The 25441-nt window shown below is 38.8% G+C and overlaps 1 protein-coding gene across 2 annotated transcripts in view; it reads right to left on the bottom strand.

Annotated features, from left to right (window-relative positions):
* Positions 1 to 25441, bottom strand: part of CPA6 (carboxypeptidase A6) — a 288596-nt gene that overhangs the window by 69745 nt on the left and 193410 nt on the right. For both annotated transcript variants that reach the window (XM_036886322.2, XM_057498017.1), the window contains 2 exons: positions 6393 to 6517; positions 70 to 184 (listed from right to left, as the gene is read on the bottom strand). In XM_036886322.2, the coding sequence (XP_036742217.2) occupies positions 70 to 184; positions 6393 to 6517 (240 nt within the window). The remainder of the gene's footprint in view (positions 1 to 69; positions 185 to 6392; positions 6518 to 25441) is intronic.

Below are 25441 nucleotides of genomic sequence, written 5' to 3'. Positions count from 1 at the left end.
CCCAGTCCTTAGACTGAAAGGATGAAGATGCATTTGCAAAGAATCAGTAAAACTCCTTTGATTACGTACTTCTTCTAAGGAGTGATAAACTTCATAGTTATATCCAGAGAGGGATCTTCGATTTCTCTGGGTTCGTAAACTGCTTTCCTTCTCCAGTGCTTTCTGAAGATCTTCTATGAGGATCCTGGATTTGAAATGATAGACATGATGAAAACTGAATGGCAATAATATAAAAATCAGGCAATTTCCAAAGAAAGTTAGGCTTCTATGAAAAAAAAGATAGCAAAGATTGACATTTCTAAAAATAACAAATGGTGGGAAAATGTTCTTTTTGGGAAATAAAAGTGTTAAATAGTGAAATGAATACGAAGTGTAAAATTTGAGACCGAAGTTCCAAAATAATAATAGTAATAACTACCATTGACTAAGCAGCTACCAGAATTCAAGAGAGAACCTAAAAAATACCGAGAGTTGGAAAAAGCTGTTTCACTGCCTGACAGTATCAAGAATTCCAAGTGAAGACAAGCTCAGATGATCAAAGTGAATGGCTTTGAAAACTGCAGACAGAGGCCAGGGTGACAGACTCCAGGGTCACTCAGTGTGTGGAACCAGCCCCAGCTGGACTCATTAGAGTTCTTGACCTTGAAGTCTGAGCTACATACAGGCTCACCCACCTCCTCTAATTAGAACACCAGTATGTAAAAAGGCACTCACTCCCTTGAAATAATTACCTTTCAGTGATTTTGGGAAGGGCCTGGCAGTTAGCTAAAAAGCTTTGCTGTCATATTTTACCTTCCTAAAGAGCCTGTCGCTTAGTGGTTTAAGTGCTATTAAAAGAACATGTAATGGCATGGTTAAATGACTTTTAAAGCTAATCTACATAAGCCACTAAATTAAAGAAACTTATCTTGAATTACCTGAATAAACACTTTTTGGTTCATGAAGAAAGATTTACTTAGGGTCATGCTGGGTATAGGACATTCCTTTTGATTTACTCATTCTTTACTGAGTACCCACTAGGGACAAAGTACTTAATCAAGATTTATAGACGGAAGTAGGTTTGAATGGACTAAAGGGCTTTGCAGTAGTGCCAGTGTAGGTCTTCAGAACCAAATGAGCCTCTGTATCAAACTTCCTGTGTTGTGATAGAATCTGCGATGGTCAAGAAAGAGGCAAGGTTGATTAGGGCTGAGGTGGTTATGAACTGTAAGTGTAATCTGGTTACTACAGGTAATCTTCAGGTATGTTTCCCTTACTAGTACCATCTATCCATTTCTCCTGGCTACTTTTCTCCATCCCATGAAACTAAGGGAAAAAATTGTAAATTAATTTGCTAAAGCCAGTGATCTATACAAGAATCTCCTTCTGAATTTCCAGTTTAAAAAGATAACTTATTTTTGTGTTTATGTATATTTTCAGAGGTTTAAATTTTTTTCAGAATATTTACAAAATTGAGCAGCAGTATATTGCTTTTGCAGTATTTCCAAAGTAGACAGATCTTCTAAATATAACCAAGTGTGGATAACTTGTTTCTGCTAAAGGTAAAAACAAATCCCCACATTTATCAACAGAAAGTTCTGTTGCTGACATATCTGTTTGTTTGGAAGCTCTTGATAGAACACTCATCGTTCCCTTTAGAAAGACAATGTTTTCCCAGGAGGATCAGAATGAAAAACTTTGCTTAATTGATTGGATTGTCATTTATCATTATCATTTGATAAGTGATTTATTACTAATGATATAATGAAATGCCCAGAGATTGTTAAATAATTGTAATAGGTAATTTCTCCTACAAAAGAGTTATCTTACCTAGTCAAGTTCGCTAATATTTTTACCAAAGCATGAGAATTGCAGTTTTTCAGTTTAAGGTTATATGGAATTGCTCTAGTCGGGTATTAGCTTTTTTGATGAATAAACTTTTAAGCTTCTTATTTAAAGTCTCCAACTGCCATACATATCATTAGTCTTTGGATTCCTAGTATTTATCCATTCATTTAGGTCAGTGGTTCTCAAGCTGGGCTGCTTTAAAATCACCCATGAACTTTAAAAACTATGCCACACTGGCCCTATGTAGACAATAGGTATCAGTCCTTCTTAAAATCTCATCAGGGGATTTTAATATATTGTCAGGCTCAAATTTAGGCTAATTCAATCTAGAAACACCAGCTCTCATTCCTTTTGGGTTCTATGTTAAGTAAAAATGGAAAAGAATATTAGAATATAGCTGATCCTTTTTCCTTCTTGTGTGTCTGTGCTCAACTATATCTCAGCATTTATCCCTGCTCCCTCTATGGACTTCAGTACCACAGGCTGCGGAGCTGACAGCTACTTTTCCTCGACTCTCTTGCTGCTGTTGGGTACAAATTTGTGAACTGTGACAAGATAGGAAGTTAAGAACAGGGAAAGGACATCTCTTGCAGCTGCGGCCATATCAAGATCACAGAGATGTGACTATTCAGAGGTGGTTGAGGTGGTGGGGCTCATGACTCCATGTCTAGTCACCAGCTTTATGGCATGTGAGGCAGTTGTGGTAGCGACAGGGGTGGCAGTAGAGCACAGCAGTAGCTCCCTGACCTCTGGACTGTCACATGAGGGAGGAGTAAACTATTTCATGTAAGCCATTGTATTTTGGGGTCTGCTGCATTTGGGTTGACTTGTGCCCCCTGACCCTCAATTCATATGTTGAAGCCCTGACCCCTAGTATCTCAGAATGTGACCTTATTTGGAAATCAAGTCATTACAGATCTAATTAGTTAAGATGAGGTCACCAGGATGGGCCCTAAACCAATAGACTGGTGTCCTTGTAAGAAGGGGAAATTCATTCTGGGGAGATGAAAAAAAGTTCTGGAGATGAATGGTGCTGATTATACTTAATGCCTCTGAATTGTGTATTTAAAATGGTTAAAAGGGTAAATTTTATGTTATGTGTATTTTACCACAATTAAAGAAACAAGAGGGGAATTAGGAGCAAAGGCAGGCACATGTAGAGGAAAGATGATCTGAAGGGACAAAGGAAGAAGATGGCCATTGTGCAAACCAAGGAGAGAAATAGCTCCTTCCCTCAGAGCCCCACGGGAAGCCAGTGCTGCCAGTGCTTTATTTCAGCCCCCTAGCCTCCAGAATCATGAGACAATAAATTTGTTTTTTTAAGTCAGTCAGTCTGTGGTACTTTGCTGTGGCAGCCCCAGCAAACTGATACAGGGTCTTCTGTTCAGTAACTAAACTGTATGTTAATACAGACCTAAAAGGCCAGCTAAAAATTAAAATAATTGTGTTGTGACAAGTCTAGCCCCATTTCCCTTGTCAAGTAGTTGACTGGACACCAGGAGATTGATGAAGGCTGTGAAACGGAGCCCAAAAATGATGTTTGTAACTATCCTATTTTCTTAGGAGTAATCACCAGCCATAAAGACCTACTTGAATTATACGCACTCTTTCCTGTAAGAGTGACTGGAGCTATTCAGAATTTTCCAAGTGATGTCAGTCAGCATCAGTACAAAACCACCCCACCAAAGCTTCTAGGGTTGCTGGGTGGGGCTCAAAATTTGAGATTCCATTGACAAATTTTGCAGGTACTTAATGATTGAAAATTTTTATGACTGAATGAGTCCTCTCATCTGTCAATGTCATGGTGAGGGATTTATCACCTAGCAGCAAACACATAAGGTCACATTATCTCTGCCTTAAATACCACTATAGCTATACATTATGTATAGATTTTTTGAAAATACCCCAGGCTACAGTAATAATAGTCAATTAAAATGTTCCCTACCTACTGCCCCCCTGGAATTTAATAGACTCTTATGTGTTATTATCTTGGGACCAACAAAATGAATAATTCTAAATGACTGTTCTCCATGAGGAGACAACTGAGTTAAAACACCCATTTTTAAGAGTCTATTCTCTGTGACATAAAGTGTGATATTTTATTCTATATCAGTTCCACATGACCTATATTTTAATGGCTGGAAATAGAGACTTGTTAAAATAACTGGTATATTTTTTTCTACTGAATAATAATTAATGAAGCATGTGAGTTGTCACTAATCACCTATAGATATAATTGCCAAGTGCCTTCCTGCCAGGAATTGAGAGAATCATAGCATGTCTTCAGGGCTACCTCAATGACTAAAATGCATTCAATATAAACAACAATTTTATGCACAGCTGTTTAAGCAGCACAGATAGAATATTTTTCTGCAACAAGCTTACCAGTTCTTTATAAATAAGGCTGTAATTCTCTTTCTGGCAGGGAAGTGTTTGTGTGGACCAGGGAAGGATCTCACTGCCACTTTTACCACTGGGGCCAGCCTTCCACAGAGCTAGCACTCACAAGGCCATGAGCCCCTCCCAGGCCTTGCCAGATGTCATCAGGGATCTTTGTGTCAGTTGTGGTAATACAACCACTTGCTAAAGAGTTGGAATAGTTGAGGTCAGTCATTTAAAGTCATTCCTCTCAGCCCTGAAATCCTAGGATTCCAAATGAAAGTTAAGTTACTCCTTATTGTGTTATTAATTCACTAAACTGTGTCTCTCCCCACAAGATCCTTCACTGACTCTCCATCTCTCCACCACTTCCTTTCCCTCGTGCCTGCTGGAATCCCTCTTTCATTGTAAATAAACTTTCACATTCTCCTCTTCAGAGGACACTCTCAAAGACACAGATTCTTTTGTGGCTTCTTCCACTCTCCCTACCATGGGGTCCGAAGGGAGGGAGGGCAGCACTCACGTGTGATCCCATTTCTGCTTCCCCATTAATCTAACTTCCAGAAAAAGCTCACCCTCCCTCCAGCATCATGCCATTCCTTGTTGTTTTCCTCGTACTTCTGGCTATACCCTAATATTACTGACTCAGGAGCACTTTTTCTTCATCTCTAATCTTGCCATCGACTAAGGAGATTCAAACTGCTGTGGTGGTTGTCTGGTGACTCAGCCACCTGTTCTTGACAGCGTCATCTTTAATGATCACCACTCTGGCCATCTCCCCATGGCTACCCTCTGAATCTTGTCACCAGCCATAAACGTGCTTCCCTAGAACTCTCAACATCCAATTGCCTATATTTTTTGCCCTCAATCATGCTACACCTGTTATCAATATAATGATATTGATATCTTCCTTGATTTTTCCATTTTGTCCCATCATTCCTCCTAGATTCCCTCCTTTCCTATCCAGGTTAGACACTGTGGATGAAGACTCGAGATAGCATCTCACTAGGAACCTTAATTTCCTTGCCACCCTGACCTCTCTGTGGTCCTATCCAACAAAATCTCAACTCTGAATCAGTGCTACAATCTCTCTTCTCTCAACCACTGCTCTTATGGGTTCTTATTCCAGTTTTTCTTGGCAACTCTCTTCAGCCCCTGTTTCTTCACTGTAGTAGATAACTTTGCTTCTTGCTTCATCCAGAAAATTTAGCCATCAGTTATGATCCATTTCAACTTGTTGACTCTCCTCTCTACAGTCTTAACTAGCCCACATTACCTCCTCAGCCTTAAGGGTTAAGGTATTCTTCCTACCACTCAACCCCATTCCTCCACAGGTGCCTTCTTTTCTTTGTCATCAATATCTCCTTCCCTGCTGGTCTTTCCTCTCAGCCTACAGAGGAGCCAAAATCTCCCTCTAACCCAAGCAAAGCCCAAATCTCAAGCAGGCATAGACGCTGCTGCAGAGTCCAGGTAGTTTTGCCTCTGAACTATGTTTTTGAATGCTTTCCTGGTCCCACTGCTCTGCTCCTGACTCTGGGGCTCACTGTCTCTCACCTGGACTGTTACCGTAGTCTCCCATCACCCCTCCTCTCCAGTTACATGTGACTCCCTTGCTTCCATCCTCCAACTGCACAGCACTACCCACAAAATAAGAGCTGAGCTACTACTAGCCCATACATCGGGCTCCCCACAAGCTGGCCTTCCCCTACTGCTCCAATATCTTTTGTTTCTACTCTGACTTGCACTTCATACACTAATAACATGAAACTACATCAGTGCATTGCATGTATGCTCTGCTGCTTCTCCCCTTTGCTTGCATCATCCCCTCTGCTCACAAGCCTCATTCTTTGCTTAGCTGTCACACTTTCAAAAGCTTTTCCTGCTACTACCTTCCCACCCACTTTCTAGGTATTGCTAGGCTGTTCTCTTTTCCTCACACATAAATCTGTTTATGCTGATCATGTAGTGGCAATGGGGAAATATGTCAATGTACTTTCTCCCTCTTCCCCCATTACACTAATAAGCTAACCAAAGGTGAATACAGCTCTTATATTCATGTCAGTTTTCCCATATAATTTTGAAAAAATAGTACTAGAAACACGTCATAGGCCCTCTGTAAGTAACCTGAATATAGCTGTTGTTCAGTTCAGTATAAATGAACTAAACAAGTGAAAAAGAATGCTTACTTGTGCTGGATGTTGGCGTCCCGTAGGAAGGCTAACAGGGCTTGGGAACTGTTCTGGGGAACGTGGATGTCAGTGACTGTTCCCTCTGACATCAGGGATGTACTGCTGGGTTGCCACAGGTCCACCTGTAGTGCAGGAATCAACCTGTAGTTCACATTCAATGCAGGTGGGGAAAGGTCTGTGTCACCATGTCAACATGTCAGTTTGTTTGCATTCAGTGAAAACAAACACATTTTGGAGTTAGACGCATGCTTGCATTGTCAAGGTAAAACTCCTATTTGATTTTAAAGTTAGTTTCTAAATTATATCCATATAGAATGTGATCATGATTGAAGACCAGTACATTAAAAACCTCAAGGTAAAAATGAGATAAGGAGGTTCTAAGTGTGACTTTGATATTGTTTGAAATTATTTATCACACAAAACTTGAATAAGAAAAAGAAAGATATAAATTACTCTTCATGCCACCACAAATGCCAAATTGTGGTAGACTGACAACGTTTGTAACTTTAAATGGAACACCCTCCAGGCACCTCCCCTTCCCCAACACATCTTTTCCTACTTAGCCCCCACCTGTCAGTAGAAATATCCCTTTTTCAGGGAAGACTTGTCAGCTAGGCTAGGTCTCCTTGTCACTGTTCTTATAACACCTGGTGTTTCTTTCATTATATAACTTCATCTTACAGAATGTAAGCTCCATGAGGGCAGAGTTTTCCATTTGGTTATCACCCATTCCAGGCGCCTACAGTGGTGCCTCATGCACAAAAGCAACTCAGTCACTATCTGTTGCTCGCATGTGGACCCCATTAGTAATTCACTGGTGTTTACCATGTGCTCAGTTTTGCAGGAGTACAGGAGCCATGTTTGTTTGGCTTGCTGAGTGTTCCCAGGGCTTCGTCTAGTGCTCCACACCTGGTAGGAGCCCACATTCATTGAAAGAATGACCAAAATCAGCTGGGATAGAGGCGAGCTCTCTTTTCTGCACAAGTCTAGAGTTACATTTTCAATTAGGCACAGTTTGTCTTTACAGTCATGTCTCTGTCATCTCTCAGTCTGGAATGCTTCTCTTCTCTTGTTGCAGGGCCGGGAACTCTGCTCAACCCTTATCTGAGAAGGTTTAGTTACTTTATCTGCCCTTTAGTGTCATGGTCTGCATTCTGTTAGGGAATTCTAGAGGACCGAAAGTACTTTGTGACTCAAGGAAATACACCTCTGGTGGTATAATTTAATCTTGAACAGGATAGAGAGGCATTTATTTTGGGGACAAAGAGTCTACCTGTTTTCTTTCAAGTAGCTGACTGCACTAAGTTGCAAGGGCAAGTCTGACTCAGCTTATGTGCTAGTCCAAGAGTCACAGAACAGGTGTGGGGCTGAAAGGGAGGCTGAGAGGTCATTTCATCCATCTGTCAGCCCTTGGGCAAGGATACCTCTAGGACTGAACCAAACCGTCCCCAGTAGATGCATCTGAACTGTATCTTTTAAGTCTCATGACAACATCCTAATTGAATTTATATCCACATGTAGCAAGATTGCAGATGTTTTTCTTAATCTCTTACACTGCAGCACAGCTTAAATTTTTTCTTGTTCCATTCTTCAGCGCGGAAGGGCTGGTTTCTTTTTGAGGTAAAGTATGTTGGTATCTTTCTTCTAATCTTTTAATCATTTTTGGGACTTGCCTCTAAACCCCCTACAGAGACAGGTTTTTGATTTTAAGGTTTGCTGTCATCCCTTAATGCCAGTGGATATGAAAAAAATTCTGTTTTCAGAAAGTAGAGAGACATAGAAACCTAAAATAATATGAAAAACCACCCTGAAAATGAGTCTGTGTTATTTTCTGGGACACATGCTAAAATAAGAATCCTCACCCCAACAGAAGAGAGCAGCTTTTCCACAGGGAAGGTCCATGGAAGTAACATACCCTATCGCATGACCTGGAGAAGGCTCCCTAGGAAACTTTACAGGTCATCAGAAAGCAGTTGGTCTAAAGGAAACTAACAAAGAATTTGCAAAATCAGAAATTGTGTTTTATTGTAATATTAGGAAAGTAAATTAAAATGAATTATCAGTTTTTCTCCAGCAATATTTTGGGGAAAGGGTGCTTGGAAAGTAATGTGGATATTTCAGTATGGGTGGCAGGCACATGCCTGTATCAAGATACAGAGAACAGTAATACTCATGTGTGGTTGGTAAAGTGCCACCACTTTATAAATATTTCTAATCTCAATAACACCTTGAGAGAGGAATTAATTGTGAAAAATTTACTGAATGATAAGACTCAGATTTATAGAGACTAAGTCACTTTTCCAAGGATGCACAGCTACAAAATGGTAATACAGAATATGCCTAACTTCAGTGCCCATAATTTACTGACTCTAAGTGTCTGCAGAATCTTCTGAGAATGCTCCAGAGGAATAAGCAACTCCCAGCTTTCTGACTGAGTGTTTGATGGGCTCTGTTTGGCAGTTCTCACACCCTGGTCTTCCTGTCAGAGATTATTCCCCCTATAAATTAATATGCAGATATTTCAAAGTTCCAGTCAGCCCCTGTGGGCAGGTTGCCATCAATCATTTCCTTAGGGCTTGATCACATCTGGATGAAATGATAAATAGCCTTTGAACTGCAAAGCTGTGTGACCCTGGACTAGGATGACAGCAAAGTATCAGCAACCTTGTCGGGATGGCCAAAGGCTCTTTGCCATCATTTGCTGGTCTTTGCTGTAAACAGTCATCTGATATTCTAAAGAAAGGATGTTCCTTTGTGAACCTTCTGGCCTTGGAAATTGGGGGTGTTCCCATGCATGATTACCAGTCACACAGTCAGATCTATCAAAGAGTTGGAGGCAGTTTAGTGTAATGGTCAAGAGTATGGCCTTTGGAAACTGACGGCCCTGGGCAGGAATCCTGTATTTGGCAATGTGACTTTGTGGGGAGGTTTTAACATTTCTGAGCCTCAATTCCTCATCTGTACTGTGAAGATAATTTAAAAACTTACCCATAGTTGTTTTGGTAGGATTAATTGGAATAGAAATAAAACACCCAACAGAATCTGGCACACAGTGAAATCTCAAAACAATATCAGCTATTTGTTATTGTTTTTTGGAAAAGCATATGAAAAGGAAAGCTGGAAACAGTAAAGATAAAGTTTTACTTCACATGTTTCTGGTTTAAGATAAAGGATATGATGACATTGTCCCTTATGCAGAGATTAAAACCTATAGATGGCTTTAAGGAGGAATGAAAGCAATAAATAAACCAAGAATATGAACAAAACTGGAATGTTTCCTTGCATGAAAGTGGAGAGCTGGATAGGAAGCCAGTGCAGGGTGGTGGTTAATTCCCTGGACTCTAAAGTCTGACTCCTTAGGATTAAATGCAGCCTCCCCACATTTAACATCTGTGGGATGCAGGACAAGTTCCTTCATCTCTTTGGGACTCATTTTCTATATCTGTAAAATGAAGATGAAAATTAGGCTTCCTCATTAATTAGTATATACTATAGTTGTTGTTATTTTTGGTTGTTATAATTATGGAATTATAGAGAGTATAGATAATGCAGTGATTAAGAGCATGAATTCTAGAACCAGGCAGGCTGAGTTTGAATCTCAGTTCTTATTAGCTGTGTGACTTGGGGCAATTTTGCTCTCTGCACTTTCAGCTTCCTCATGTATAAAATGGGGTTGTAGATAATATATTTTTCATATATTTGTTAGCCTTAAACTAATTAATACTATAAAGTGTTTAAAATAGTACCAGGTGACTAGAAGGCATTCATTGAATGGTTCAAATTTCAAGAAAAATTTCTTTGCAATTAAAAAATCATGTTGCATGGAACTAAGTTTATGGCTCTTCTGGTTCTTATCTTGTGCTTTCTTCCTGACCTGGTCCAGCTTCCAGGAAGCACCCACCTGTCTTTTAGGCCCATGGCTGATAATACACCTGGTTAAGGTATCATTGGAGGGGTGATCAGACATGCATAGACTTCATAAATCCAACTTAATAAATCCAACTGCTAATAAAAAAGCAATTAGAGGAGCCAAGATGGTGTCATGAGTAGGACAGCAGAAATCTCCTCCCAAAAACATATATATCTTTGAAAATACAACAAATACAACTATCCCTAAAAGAGAGACCAGAAGACACAGGACAACAGCCAGGCTACATCCACACCTGCGAGAACTCAGCACCTCTTGAAGGGGGTAAAATATAAGCTGCGGCCCGGAGGGACCAAGTACACCCCCCACCCCAGCTCCTAGAGGGAGGAGAGGAGTCAGAGTGGGGAGGGAGAGGGAGCCCAGGACTGCTAAATACCCAGCCCTAGCCATCCGCACGGGGAGCACAGACACACAGTGCATGGGGTGCTGGATACTAGGGAAATGGAACAGTAAAACCTGTGAGCGGGTTCCCACAGCTGGCACCCCTGGGACAAAAGAAAAGCGAGTGCTTTTTGAAAGTCTTAAAGGGACAAGAGCCTCACAGCTGAACGGAAGCATCCCAGCACACTCAGCCCAGCAGCTGGGAATCCCAGGAAACTCCGGGCGCCCTAACCCTTGGGCAGCAGTGCAACTCTGAGGTCCCTCACAGCGATAAACAGCCTCTTGCCATTCCCCCTCCAGTGTGGCCCTGCCATAGCAGAGAAGCAGCCTGAAAGCAGCCATACCCACAGCAACTGTGTGGAGCTTAATCCACAGTGGCCTGGGCAAGAATCAGAGACCCCATCTGTGAGCAGCTGCCCAGCACAAGCTACTAAGGGTCGCTGTTCTCCCAGGAAAGGAAGGCCAGGAGCAATTGGAAAGGGACTTGCTTCTCCCAGCTGACACACGCGCCAACTGTCCACAACTACCTCTAGCACCATGAAAAGGCAGAAGAATTTGATCCAGGCCAGAATAACCCAGACATCCTCCCCTGAGAGGAACCTGGGGAGACAGATTTAACCAATCTACCTGAAAAAGAGTTCAAAATAAAGGTGGTAACCATGCTGATGGACTTGCAGAGAAACATGAAAGAGCTAGGGTGGGAGAATACATAAATAAAACAATCTCTGGAAGGACTTAAAAGCAGAATGGATGAGATGCAAGAGACCATTAATAGAATAGAAATCAGAGGACAGGAATGTAGAGAAGATGATACAGAGAGAGATAAAAGGATCTCCAGGAATGAAACAATATTAAGAGAACTGTGGGACCAATCGAAATGGAACAATATCCGCATTATAGGGGTACCAGAAGAAGAAGAAAGAGAAAAAGGTATAGAAAGTGTCTTTGAAGAAATAATTGCTGAAAACTTCCCAACACTGGGGGAGGAAATAGTCTCTCAGACCACAAAAGCATACAGAACTCCCAACACAAGGGACTCAAGGAAGAAAACACCAAGAAACATAATAATTAAAATGGCAAAGATTAAAGACAAGGACAGAGTATTAAAGGCAGCCAGAGAGAGAAAAAAGGTCACCTACAAAGGAAAACTCATCAGGTTATCATGAGACTTCTCAACAGAAACCTTACAGGCCAGAAGAGAATGGCATGATATATTTAATGCAATGAAACAGAAGGGCCTTGAACCAAGGATACTGTATCCAGCATGACTATCATTTAAATATGAAGGAGGGATTAAACAATTTCCACACAAGCAAAAGTTGAGGGAATTTGCCTCCCACAAAACACCTCTACAGGGTATATTAGAGGGACTGCTCTAGATGGGAGCACTCCTAAGGCTAAACAGATGTCAACAGAGAAAATAAAATCACAGCAAAGAAAGCAGAACAATCAAATACTAACTAAAGGCAAAAAATAAAATCAACTACTCACAAAAGCAGTCAAAGGAAACACAAAAGAGCATTAAAAAAAAAAAAAGAACCTAACATACAGAATGGAGGAGGAGGAATAAGAAGGGAGAGAAATAAAGAATCATCAGACTGTGTTTATAATAGCTCAATAAGTGAGTGAAGTTAGACAGTTAGTAAAGAAGCTAACCTTCAAGCTTTGGTAACCACAAACCTAAAGCCTGCAATGGCAATAAGTACATATCTTTCAATAATCACCCTAAATGAAAATAGACTGAATGCACCAATCAAAAGACACAAAGAAATAGAATGGATAAAAAAGCAAGACCCATCTATATGCTGCTTACAAGAGACCCACCTCAAACCTGAAGACATGCACAGACTAAAAGTCGAGGGATTGAAAAAGACATTTCATGCAAACAACAAGAAGAAAAAAAGCAGGTGCTGCAGTACTAGTATGAGACAAAATAGACTTCAGAACAAAGAAAGTATCAAGAGATAAAGAAGGACATTACATAATGATAAAGGGCTCAGTCCAACAAGAGGATATAACAATTATAAATATATATACACCCAACACATGAGTACCAACATATGTGAAACAAATACTAACAGAACTAAAGGAGGAAATAGAATGCAACGCATTCATTTTAGGAGACTTCAACATGCCACTCAATCCAAAGGACAGATCCACCAGACAGAAAATAAGTAAGGACACAGAGGCACGGAACAACACACTAGAACAGATGGACCTAATAGACATCTACAGAACTCTACATCCAAAAGCAACAGGATACACATTCTTCTCAAGTGCACAAGGAACATTCTCCAGAATAGACCACATACTAGGCCACAAAAAGAGACTCAGCAAATTCCAAAAGATTGGAATTCTACCAACCAACTTTTCAGATCACAAAGGTATAAAACTAGAAATAAATTGTACAAAGAAAGCAAAAAGACTCACAAACACATGGAGGCTTAACAACATGCTCCTAAATAATCAATGGATCGAGGACCAAATCAAAATAGAGATCAAGCAATATATGGAAAAAAATGACACCAACTTCTGTGGGACGCAGCGAAAGCAGTCTTAAGAGGAAGGTATATAGCAATCCAGGCATATTTAAAGAAAGAAGAACAATCCCAAATGAATAGTCAAAGATACAATTATCGAAATTGGAAAAAGAAGAACAAATGAGGCCTAAATTAAGCAGAAGGAGGGACATAATAAAGATAACAGAAGAATAAATAAAATTGAGAAGAATAAAACAATAGAAAAAAATCAATGAAACCAAGAGCTGGTTCTTTGAGAAAATAAACAAAATAGATAAGCCCCTAGTCAGACTTATAAAAAGAAAAAGAGAATCTACACACATCAACAGAATCAGAAATGAGAAAGGAAAAATCATGACAGACCTCACAGAAATATGAAGAATTATTAGAGAATACAACAAAAATCTATATGCTAACAAGCTGGAAAACCTAGAAGAAATGGACAACTTCCTAGAAAAATACAACCTTCCAAGACTGACCAAGGAAGAAACAGAAAATCTAAACAGACCAGTTACCAGCAACGAAATTGAAGCAGCAATCAAAAAACAACCCAAGAGCAAAACTCCCGGGCCAGATGGATTTACCATGGAGTTTTATCAGACATACAGAGAAGACATAATACCCATTCTCCTTGAAGTTTTCCAAAAAATAGAAGAAGAGGAAATACTTCCAGACTCATTCTATGAAGCTAGCATCACCCTAATACCAAAACCAGGCAAATTCCCCACCAGAACAGAAAATTACAGGTGAATATCCCTGATGAACATAGATGCAAAAATACTCAACAAAATATTAGCAAACCGAATTCAAAAATACATCAAGAGGATCATACACCATGATCAAGTGGGATTAATCTCAGGGATGCAAGGATGGTACAACATTAAAAAATCCATCAACATCATCCACCACATCAACAAAAAGGACAAAAATCACATGACCATCACCACAGATGCTGAAAAAGCATTCAACAAAATTCAACATCCATTCATGATAAAAACTCTCAGCAAAATGGGTATAGAGGGCAAGTACCTCAACATAATAAAGGCCATATATGAAAAACCCACAGCCAACATCATACTGAACAGTGAGAAGCTAAAAGCATTTCCTATAAGATCGGGAACAAGACAGGAATGCCCACTCTCCCCACCGTTATTCAACATAGTACTGGAGGTCTTAGCCATCGCAATTAGACAAAACAAAGAAATACAAGGAATCCAGATTGGTAAAGAAGTTAAACTGTCACTATTTGCAGATGACATGATATTGTACTTTAAAAACCCTAAAGACTCCACTCCAAAGCTACTAGAACTGATATCGGAATACAGCAAAGTTGCAGGATACAAAATTAACACACAGAAATCTGTGGCTTTCCTATACACTAACAATGAACTAATAGAAAGAGAAATCAGGAAAACAGTTCCATTCACAATTGCATAAAAAAGAATAAAATACTTAGGAATAAACCTAACCAAGGAAGTGAAAGACCTATATCCTGAAAACTATAAGACACTCTTAGGAGAAATTAAAGAGGACACTAACAAATGGAAACTCATTCCATGCTCTTGACTAGGAAGAATTAATATTGTCAAAATGGCCATCCTGCCCAAAGCAATATACAGATTTGATGCAATCCCTATCGAATTACCAACAACATTCTTCAACAAACTGGAACAAATAGTTCAAAAATTCATATGGAAACACCAAAGACCCCGAATAGCCAAAGCAATCCTGAGAAGGAAGAATAAAGTGTGGGGGGATCTCGCTCCCCAACTTCAAGCTCTACTACAAAGCAACAGTAATCAAGACAGTTTGGTACTGGCACAAGAATAGAGCCACAAACAAGTGGAACAGAATAGATACTCCAGACATTAACCAAAACATATATGGTCAATTAATATATGATAAAGGAGCCATGGACATACAATGGGGAAATGACAGTCTCTTCAACAGATGGTGCTGGCAAAACTGGACAGCTACGTGTAAGAGAATGAAACTGGATCACTGTCTAACCCCATACACGAAAGTAAATTCAAAATGGATCAAAGACCTGAATGTAAGTCATGAAACCACAAAACTCCTAGAAAAAAACATAGGCAAAAATCTCTTGGACATAAACATGAGCAACTTCTTCATGAATATATCTCTCCCCAGGCAAGGGCAACAAAAGCAAAAATGAACAAGTGGGACTATATCAAGCTGAAAAGCTTCTGTACTGCAAAGGACACCATCAATAGAACAAAAAAGTATTCTACAGTATGGGAGAATATATTCATAAATGACAGATCCGATAAAGGGTTGACGCCCAAAATATATAAAGAACTCATGCACCTCAACAAACAAAAAGCAAATAATCCAATTAAAAAATGGGCAGAGGAGCTGAACAGTTCTCCAAAGAAGAAACTCAGATGGCCAACAGACACATGAAAAGATGCTCCACATCGCTTGTCATCAGAGAAATGTAAGTTAAAACCACAGTGAGATATCACCTCACACCAGTAAGGATCACCACCATCCAAAAGACAAACAACAACAAATGTTGGTGAGGTTGTGGAGAAAGGGGAACCCTCCTACACTGCTGGTAGGAATGTAAATTAGTTCAACCATTGTGGAAAGCAGTATGGAGGTTCCTCATAAAGCTCAAAATAGGAATACAATTTGACCCAGGAATCCCACCTCTAGGAATTTACCCTAAGAATGCAACAGCCCAATTTGAAAAAGACAGATGCACACCTATGTTTATTACAGCACTATTTACAATAGCCAGGAAATGGAAGTAACCTAAGTGTCCATCAGTAGATGAATGGATAAAGAAGATGTGGTACATATACACAATGGAATATTATTCAGCCATAAGAAGAAAACAAATCCTACCATTTGCAACAACATGGATGGAGCTGGAGGATATTATGCTCAGTGAAATAAGCCAGGCAGAGAAAGACAAGTACCAAATTATTTTACTCATATGTGGAATATAAGAACAAAGGAAAAACTGAAGGAACAAAACAGCAGCAGAATCACAGAACCCAAGAATGGCCTAACAGTTCCCAAGGGGAAGGGACTGGGGAGGATGGGTGGGAAGGGAGGGAGAAGGGTGGGGAAGAAGAAAGGGGGCCTTATGATTAGCATGTATAATGTGGGTGGGGGCACGGGGAGGGCTGTGCAACACAGAGAAGACAAGTATTGTTTTTACAGCATCCTACTACGCTGATGGACAGTGACTAATGGGGTATGTGGAGGGGACTTGGTGAAGGGGGGAGTCTAGTAAACATAATATTCCTCGTGTAATTGCAGATTAATGATACCAAAAAAAGGAATTAAGCCTCTTGCTTCACCAATAAAGACAAAAATATACTAATGACTGATTAGGGATTAAAGTAATAAAAATTAGTGGAGGTCCAGTAGTGAAATACAATTCTAAATGAATACAATTCTAAATACACAGTCTAAATGAAAGCATTGCTTACCCATTTCAATATAATAGAAATTATGAATACTAGCCTGAGTACTAGTCATCAGAAAAGCATTATTCCATGACATTAGGTAAAAGTGGAAAAGCCTGGAAAAGTCTTTTCTTGCTGCCCCAATTTTCTCTCTAATTTGCTTCAAGGCTGAATATGAATTGTCATAGTAAGATAGTAAATCTCATTTATCAAAACAGAGCATACATAGTGGAAAAGAGATTCTTCACATTGCCCTGAACTATTAATTGGTACATTGACCTGTTTGAAAGGATTGCTGAAGCCCATCACTCAAATGCTCTCAGAACATATGGGTGGTCAAAAAAAGTTTGGTTTATTGGCTTGTTGCAATAAGGAGTAATCTCAGAAAGAGGGTGTTGGCAATGTTAGGTGGGTGTTGTTTACTTTCCTTAGTTCTTGTCACTGCTGCAACAAAAAATTGAAGGGCAGAGACATAGTAGTGAGGCAGAGTAAAAGTTTTATTTAAAGTTATGTGCTTAAAAGAGAGAGAGAGAATGTGGGTGAACTCAGAGAGGGGTCATAAAAATTGGGGTTCCCCTTTTAAGGATTTTTCAGGAATGTGACAGAGGGCTAGGGGTGTGGACTTGGCAAGTGGTCTCAAGATGTTTATCTCTGATGAGAGGCATTACATCTTTTCTCTTCTATTCTCAGTCCTCCAGGTAAATTCTGTGAAATTAACTTATGAAATTTACTGATCGATTCCTCCCCAGGATAGAAATTTCCCTCTGGGAACATATCAATCAAGCTACGTGCCCTGCCCCCAAGGTGGGCTGAGTTATTGTCTGTTTGTTAAAGAATATGTTAAGAATCTTACTTAACTTCCTGGGTTTTAAAATGCAATCTTAGCTTTAAGATGGACTCTTTACTGTTTTTACTATGCTGTTTATATCTGGGCTTGTTTGGAAAATTAATCATGATGCTTGTCTCCTGTCCAGGTTGCAAATTACTTGATTAGGGGATGGAGGAGGAAAAAAAGCAGAATATAGGTTAAGTTAAAGAATAAACTGGGCCTTTTAGTGGGCTCAAGTAAATCTTACAATGGCATGATCTAATTGACACAATGAAGACACGGGCAGCACTCAGATACTTTTATCTGGGGAATATTTGGACATTCCAAGTTACTCTTGGCCTTTGGAGCTTCAACTCATTAACTCTGTGAGTCTTCTCTGGCCTTCTAGTTTTATCTGGTTAACTCTCTGAGTCCTTTTTAGGGGGCTTTACTGGCCTTATTCTCTCTCCATCCTCTCATATCTATAATTCTGCCTAACATCAAGAATTTAAGGGATTCAGGCTTGTGTTAGATGATCTGGTATAGGGTTTGGGAACTGGGATTTTTCTCTGTATTGAATGCTTTCAGAAAAAGGGGGATTCTATCCTTGAATATCTTAATAATTTTATCTAGAAGGTGGGAGAAACAAAGTGGGACTAAAGCTGTAATTGATAAATAGCAGTGATATTAAAAAGGGGGTAGTTTGGTCATTTTTCTGGTTTGGATATTGTTTTTTGTTTTTTAGTCTGTTTAGACATGATCACAGTGGTTGGGTTTATCTTATTTCATGAAATATACAGAGTAGTCTTGTCTGATGTTGGTGTTCTGTGAAATGGCTTATGTTCAACAGGAGATCGAGGTATAGATGTTAGTGCCAGGCACTGCTTTTCCCCCTTTCAGGATGATCACCATTCCACTTAGGTTGTGTGATAACTAACATAATGCTAGACAAGGGGTGGGAACTCTCAGCATGATCAGGCCAGGGTGGCTTGAAGGTGATTTGGGGACTAGGGATATTGAAGTCATGGAACAAAGGATAAAGACCTGTGATGGCCCACCCCACCCAGGAGAAATTAGGAAGTCAATACATCTGACTTTGGCACCTTGCATCCTTCTGTAGCACCTACATACCACCACCTTTATAATGTAAGAATCAGTACCATCTAGCATGGAGAAGACAAGTAATGACTCTGTAGCATCTTACTATGCTGATGGACAGTAACTGGGGAGGGACTTGATAATATGGGTGAATGTTGAAACCACAATGTTGCTCCTGTTGAACCTTCATAGGATTGTATATCAGTGATACCTTAATTAAAAGAAAAAGACAGAAAAAAAGAAAACAGTCAATACTCTCTTGATTCCTGCCCACTAAGTGAACATTTGAAGACATAAACACTGAGGAAGACTTTCCTAACTCCTCCTACACTAGAGGCTCCAAGAATTTAACAGCACTGAGGAAACTTATTAGATGAGAAAAACAATATTTCACTATATTTTGCTAGCTTAAAAACTTCTATATCTGAGAATCAAGTTGGTTAGCATATTTAGCCTGGTTTTGTAGAATGGACAACGTCAGAGATCACCTGGTGCAGCACTTGGATACCCATTAATAAAGATGTTTGAAGACAAGAGCCCCTGGGCTGCATCTCATCAAGTAATAGGAAGGGATTTTCTTTCACCCTCTTTTGATAATTTATGGTTTTAACATTGGTGACTTTTTCATATTTGATTTTGCTACATTCAGAAATATTCCATTTGGTATACTAAACAAGTATGGTGGTGAGTGCATTTACATTTAAGAATTCTGGCTTTTTTTCTGGGGTTTAATACTCAATGAAACACATGTCAGAGTTTGTTATTCATTGCCTTTTGCAGATTCTGGCTCCATAGTTCTTTGTACTAACCACCTAAATAAAATAAAACTCATCTTTGCTTTGGTGAAAAAAATACTCAACCTAGAATCAGAAAGAAAACATTTCTTTTATTTCCTATCTAAACTTCGATATTCCACATGTCAGAGCCTTAATTTTGTTAATTATTAGTAAAGGGGTTGAAATACATGATTGCCAAGTACCTCTTAAACTCTGTAATTCTGCCATACTCAATATGCCTTTCTGAAGATAAATATTTACATTTCCCTAGGAAAATCTCTCTCAAGTTCACCCATATTTTCCTTTTCAAGAGTCAGAAAAAATACACTCTCAACAATTTAGCACTAGTGTCACTTTTCAGTGATTAGTTTTATTGACTTACAGGTCAGTATTGGAAATAATATATAAAGCAAAATAACTTTAAAAATTGAAAAGTTATTTTCAACACTGTTACTGAAAGCATTTTTTCAAAGCAGCTAAGAAGATGAAATGGAAATCAGCATATTATTTTCCACATTAACTGTCAGCTGATTTAAAAGGCCAAAGAAGAAAGAAGAATTCTCAAAGTAGAATGCTGGATAATCAAGCAACTAGGTACCCATTACTCAAACAACCCAAGAGTCTGGTGATTGCTCTCTCAGTTGTGAGAATACAGTAGCTATGGTTTTTAGAAATTGGCCTAATCACTCCACAGCCATTCCCTGTTTATTGAGCACATACAGATTCTCAGCTGTTGAGCTATGTTCTGAGGATACAATGATGAGTAAGACACAGCTTGGTCTTCAGGACTAAGCAGACCTCTAGTTAGTCTAAAGAGAGAAGACATACTGAGACTGTTTGATTGCATTTGGGAGGTGGTTTGGGATACTTTCCCAGAAGAGGTATTGCTGATACCTATTATTAAATCATGAGTAGGAGTCAGCCTGGAAAGGTGAAGGGAAGTGGGATAAGAGCATCATTCAGAAGCTTCCATAGGAGGTGGTTTGGGTTGGGGATAAAAGACAGAAGGTGTTGACATTTACCTGAGCCCTGTGACTCTGGAAAATAGTGATGGTTACAGTAATCCCACTGCCCTTTTGTGTTATAGAAATGGCTTGCTTTAAGGAACCATTTTCCCCCTGTGACTTAGAAAAGACTCACAGATCACCCCCTTGTTTACCTATAAGCTCATATAAAGATGCTCAGAATCCCATTCTTTGCCTCATAAATAATTAGCTAAACTGTCCCCACTGATCAATCTGGACAAAATACTTGCTACACTGACTTTACCCTGAATTTATACTAACTCTCAGTCTGAGGGAGCATATAGCCTCTTGTGAGCTTCAAGTGACTTCATGGTGAAACATTCTCTGATTTACTGTCTAATTAAGCCTCCTCCATCTGTTCCTTACTCTTCCCCATTAAAGAAAATCTCTTTTCTGTATGACTTTTGAGACTTGTACATTTAAAGGTAGGCATGTTCACCTTATTGTAACAGTCTTTTGACCACATTTGCAAGACTCCTTTTGAATAAAGTCTCCTTATCTATCTGTGTTTCTTTCATTTAATGGTACTATACAAAGACATGATCATGATTTATTTGGAGAACTGAAAGTACAGAAGAAATTCTTTTAAACCAACTTGCATGTAGTGGATCCTTGCTTAACTAAGGCTCCTCTCTATTGACAGGACTCCCTGTAGAAATCACAACATGCTACTGAAAAACCAAAGGGTCAACAAAGAAATCAAAGGATAAATTTTAAAAAATACCTGGAGGCAAATGAAAATACAGCTTACCAAAATCTATGGGATGCTGCAAAAGCAGTTCCAAGTGGGAAGTTCATACCAATACAGCCTACCTCAATAAACAAGAAAAATCTGAATCTAACTTTAAAACAAACTAGGCTCCAAATTAGTAGAAGGAAGGAAATAAAGATCAGAGTGAAGATAAATGAAACACAAACTAAAAAGACAATAGAAACTAAGAACTGGTTTTTGGCAAAGAAAACAAAATTGACAAAACTTTAGCTAGACTTACCAAGAAAAAAGAGAGGGCTCAAATAAATAAAATCAGAAATGAAAGAGTTACAACTGACACCACAGAAATACAAAATATCATAATAGACTACTATAAACAATGACATGCCAACAAATTGGACAACCTATAAGAAATGAATACATTTCTAGAAACACAATCTTGTAAGACTGAGTCAGGAAGAAATAGAAAATCTGAATAGACTGATTACCAGTTAGCAGAGTAAATCAGTAATCAAACACTCCCAAAAAGCAAAAGTTCAGGACCAGATTGGCTTCACTGGTGAGTTTTACCAAACATTTAAAAAGGAGTGAATACCTATATTTCTCAAACTCTTTCAAAATTGAAGAGGAAGGAACACTCCCAAACTCTGTAAGACTAGTGTTAGACCTGATACCAAAGGCAGAAAAGGACACTACAGGAAAAAAAATTACAGGCCAATATCCCTGGTAAACATAGATGGAAAAATCTGTATCAAAACAGTAGTAAAGCAAAGAAAATTAAAGAACTTGAATCATCACCAGGATCAAGTGGTGATGATTCAATTTATTGAATCTATTTATTTATTCTAGGGATGCAAGGATGGTTCTACATTCACAAATAAATCAACATGCTACACCTCTTTAACAAAATGAAGGATAAAAACCCTATGATCATCTCAAAGATAGATAAAAAGTATTTGACAAAATTCAATACCCATTTATGATAAAAACTTTCAACAAAATAGAGGGAATATTCCTCAACATAACAAAAGCCATGTATGTGACAAACCCACAGGTAACATCATACACAATGGTGAAAAGCTGAAAACTTTTGAGGAACCAAGACAAAGTTGCCCACTCTAACCACTTATTCAACATAGTATTGGAAGCCCTACCCACAGTAATTTAGCAAGAAAAAGAAATAAAGTACTGCAGATTGGAAAAGAAGAAGTAAAACTGTCACAATTTGTGCATGATTTTATATTTAGAAAACCCCAAAGACTCCACCAAAAAAACTGTTAGGACTAAAAAAAAGAGTTCAGTAAAGTTGGTTGGTATAAAATCAGCATACAATTTCTTGTAATCTATACACTAACAATGGACTATCTGAAAAATAAATCAAGAAAACAGTCCCATATACATTGCATTAAAAATAATACCTAAGAATAAATTTAAAGGGGGTGGTGAAAAACCTGTACAGTGAAGGCTATATTAAAGAAATTGAAGGAGACACATATAAATGGAAAGATATTCTATGCTCATGGATGGAAGAATATTGTTCAAATGTCTATATTACCCAAAGCAATCTACATATTCACTGCAATCCCTATCAAAATTCCCACGGTATTTTTCACAGAAATAGAACAAATAATCCTAAAATTTGTATGGTACCACAAGAGATACCAAATAAGCCAAAGTTGTCTTAAAATAAAGCTGGAGGCATCAAACTCACAAACTCTAGTAACCAGACCTGTGTGATATTGCCATGAAACAGACACATAGATCAATTTAATAGAATAGAAATCCATACTCCACACTGTTTTCCATAGTGGCTGCACCGATTTCATTCCCATCAATGGTGCTCAAGAGCTCCCTTTTCTTCACATCCTAACACATGTTATTTCTTGTCTTTTAAATAATAGCTATTCTAACAGGTGTGAGGTAATATCTCATTGTGGTTTTGATTTGCATTTCCCTATGATCTTGAGCACATTTTTATGTGCCTGTTGCCCATTGTATATCTTCTTTGAAAAAATGTCTATTCAGATCCTCTGCCCATTTTTTAGTCAGATTTTTTTGTTGCTATTGAGTTGTGTGAGTACTCTATATATTTTGGATGATATGGGCTAGTTCCTTCAGCTGGGCATTTGCATGCCACAGACCTGATACCCATCACTGGCTTCCATTGTTGTGTGCACACCTGGAGAGAGATTTTATAATCACATGAGAATATGCTGATATCTAGGGCCCCACAGCTGCTTATGGACCCAGATCATGCCATGTGTTCTGGGTATGGCCTGTATCACCATGCTTACCTGTAGCTAGCTCCTCTAAATGCACATGGGCACATTCATAGTCTGACTCCTATCACCAGACTCCATTGTAATGTGCATGCCCAAGAGGAGACTGTGAAATCACAAGAGAGCAAATTGACTGCTGTGGCCCCCACAGTTGTTTGTGAGCCCACATTTAGCCCTTTCTGCCTGCCCTGGCCCCCACCATGTGTATATCTGCATCCAGACCCTGCCATTACATAGGCACCTGAAGCTGGCTGCCATAGCTGAGTTTGTGCACACCACTGGCTCTAGTCACAACTTATGTCTGCTTCGGTCCCTACCATGGACATGGAGGTGCTGCTGAGGACATCAACAGCCCTTGCTGTCTTTGAAGACACCTGGCAATGCTCTCCAAGGACCACACAGGTGTTGATGTTGTGGATCCCAGCAGCCTGAGACAAAGAGCCATCATTCCCCTAGAGACTGGTGCTGCCACATACCCCTGCACTTGGCACCCTGAAACAAAAGATTCAGGGTCACAGCATGTGCCAGCATGCCCCCACATTCAAGAGAAAGTCTTCCTTTACTGATGTCCATTTATAGAGTCTGGAAGATACGTCAACTGAAATTATCCAATCAAAGGAGCAAAAATGATGAAAAAGAGAGAAAGGATTGATGGGGGACTTTCAAAAGATATAATGAACACATTATTGGAATCCCAGAGGGGTAAAAGAATATAAAGTTTAAAGAAATTATGGTTGAAAACTTCCCAAACCTGGGGAGAGCTCTGACCATCTGACTTCATGAATCTAATAGGTCATCACAAGATTTCAATTGAAAAAGACCTATGAGACACGTTATAAGGAAACTGTTTAAAATCATAGACAAGGAGAGAACCTGAGAAATAGCAAGAGGAAAAAAATTTCTGCTATCCAAGGGAACCCCCATTAGGAAATGAGTGAATTTCTGGCAGGGGCTTTGCAGACCAGAAGAGAATGGGATGATATATTCAAAGTGTTGAAAGAAAGAAACTGTCAACCAAGAATACTTTACCCAGCAATGTTCTCCTCTTGAAATTAAAGCCAGGTAAATACTTTCCATAATAAACAAAAGCTGAGGGAATTCATCACTACTAAAGCTGCCTTACAAGAAATGCTAAAAGGAATGCTTCAAGATGAAATGAAAGGGTATTAATTAGTAACATGAATATATACAACACACTGGTAAGGTAAGCATATAGTCATATTCAGAATCCTCTAATACTGTAATATGGTGGTATGTTAATTACTTAACTCTAGTATAAAGGTTTAAGGAGTTTTTAAAGTATTAGAAATAGCTATAGCTACAACAATTTTTTATTGGATACACAATATAAAAATGAAAAATATGACATCAAAAGCATAAAAGGGGGAGAGTACAGAGTTTTTGTATGTCATTGAAGTTAAATTGTTATCAGAGCAAAGGAGGCATATATATATACATATATATATATATTATATTTACATATAAAAATATTTTGTATGAGCCTCACAGTAACCACAAAGCAAAAACCACAAGTATATTCATAAAAGATAGAGACAAAGGATTCAAAGTATCCCCCAACTGGAAAATCATTAATTCACAAAGAAAAGAGAGGAAGGAAGGAATGAGGGGACCACAAAACAGCTAGAAGACAATTAATAAGATGGCATTAGTATGTCCTTACATACAAATAACTCTAAATGGATTGAATTCTCCAGTCAAAAGAGAGTAGCTGATTAAAAAGCCAAGATAGTTGGATAGAAAAATAAGAACAAGCTATACGCTACCTACTTCAGTTTAAGGATGCACAGAGACTCAAAGGACAGGGATGAAAAAAGATATTCTAGGCAAATGGAAACCAAGAAAGAGCAGAGGTAGGCATATTTCTACTAGACAAAATAGACTTTAGAAGAAAGAAGGTTATTATATAATGATAATGTGGTCAATACATGAAGTTATAAAAAAATTTTAAATATGTATGTACCCAACATTGGAACACCAAAATATATTAAGCAAATATTAACAGATATGAAAGGAGAAATAAATAATAGTATAGGAATAGTAGGAGATTTCAACATTTTAC

Source organism: Manis pentadactyla, chromosome 3 (assembly GCF_030020395.1).
Source record: "Manis pentadactyla isolate mManPen7 chromosome 3, mManPen7.hap1, whole genome shotgun sequence".
Taxonomy (NCBI): Eukaryota; Metazoa; Chordata; class Mammalia; order Pholidota; family Manidae; genus Manis; species Manis pentadactyla.
The sequence above is the reverse complement of the archived record's forward strand: the minus strand, read 5'-3'. Positions and strand labels throughout refer to the sequence as shown.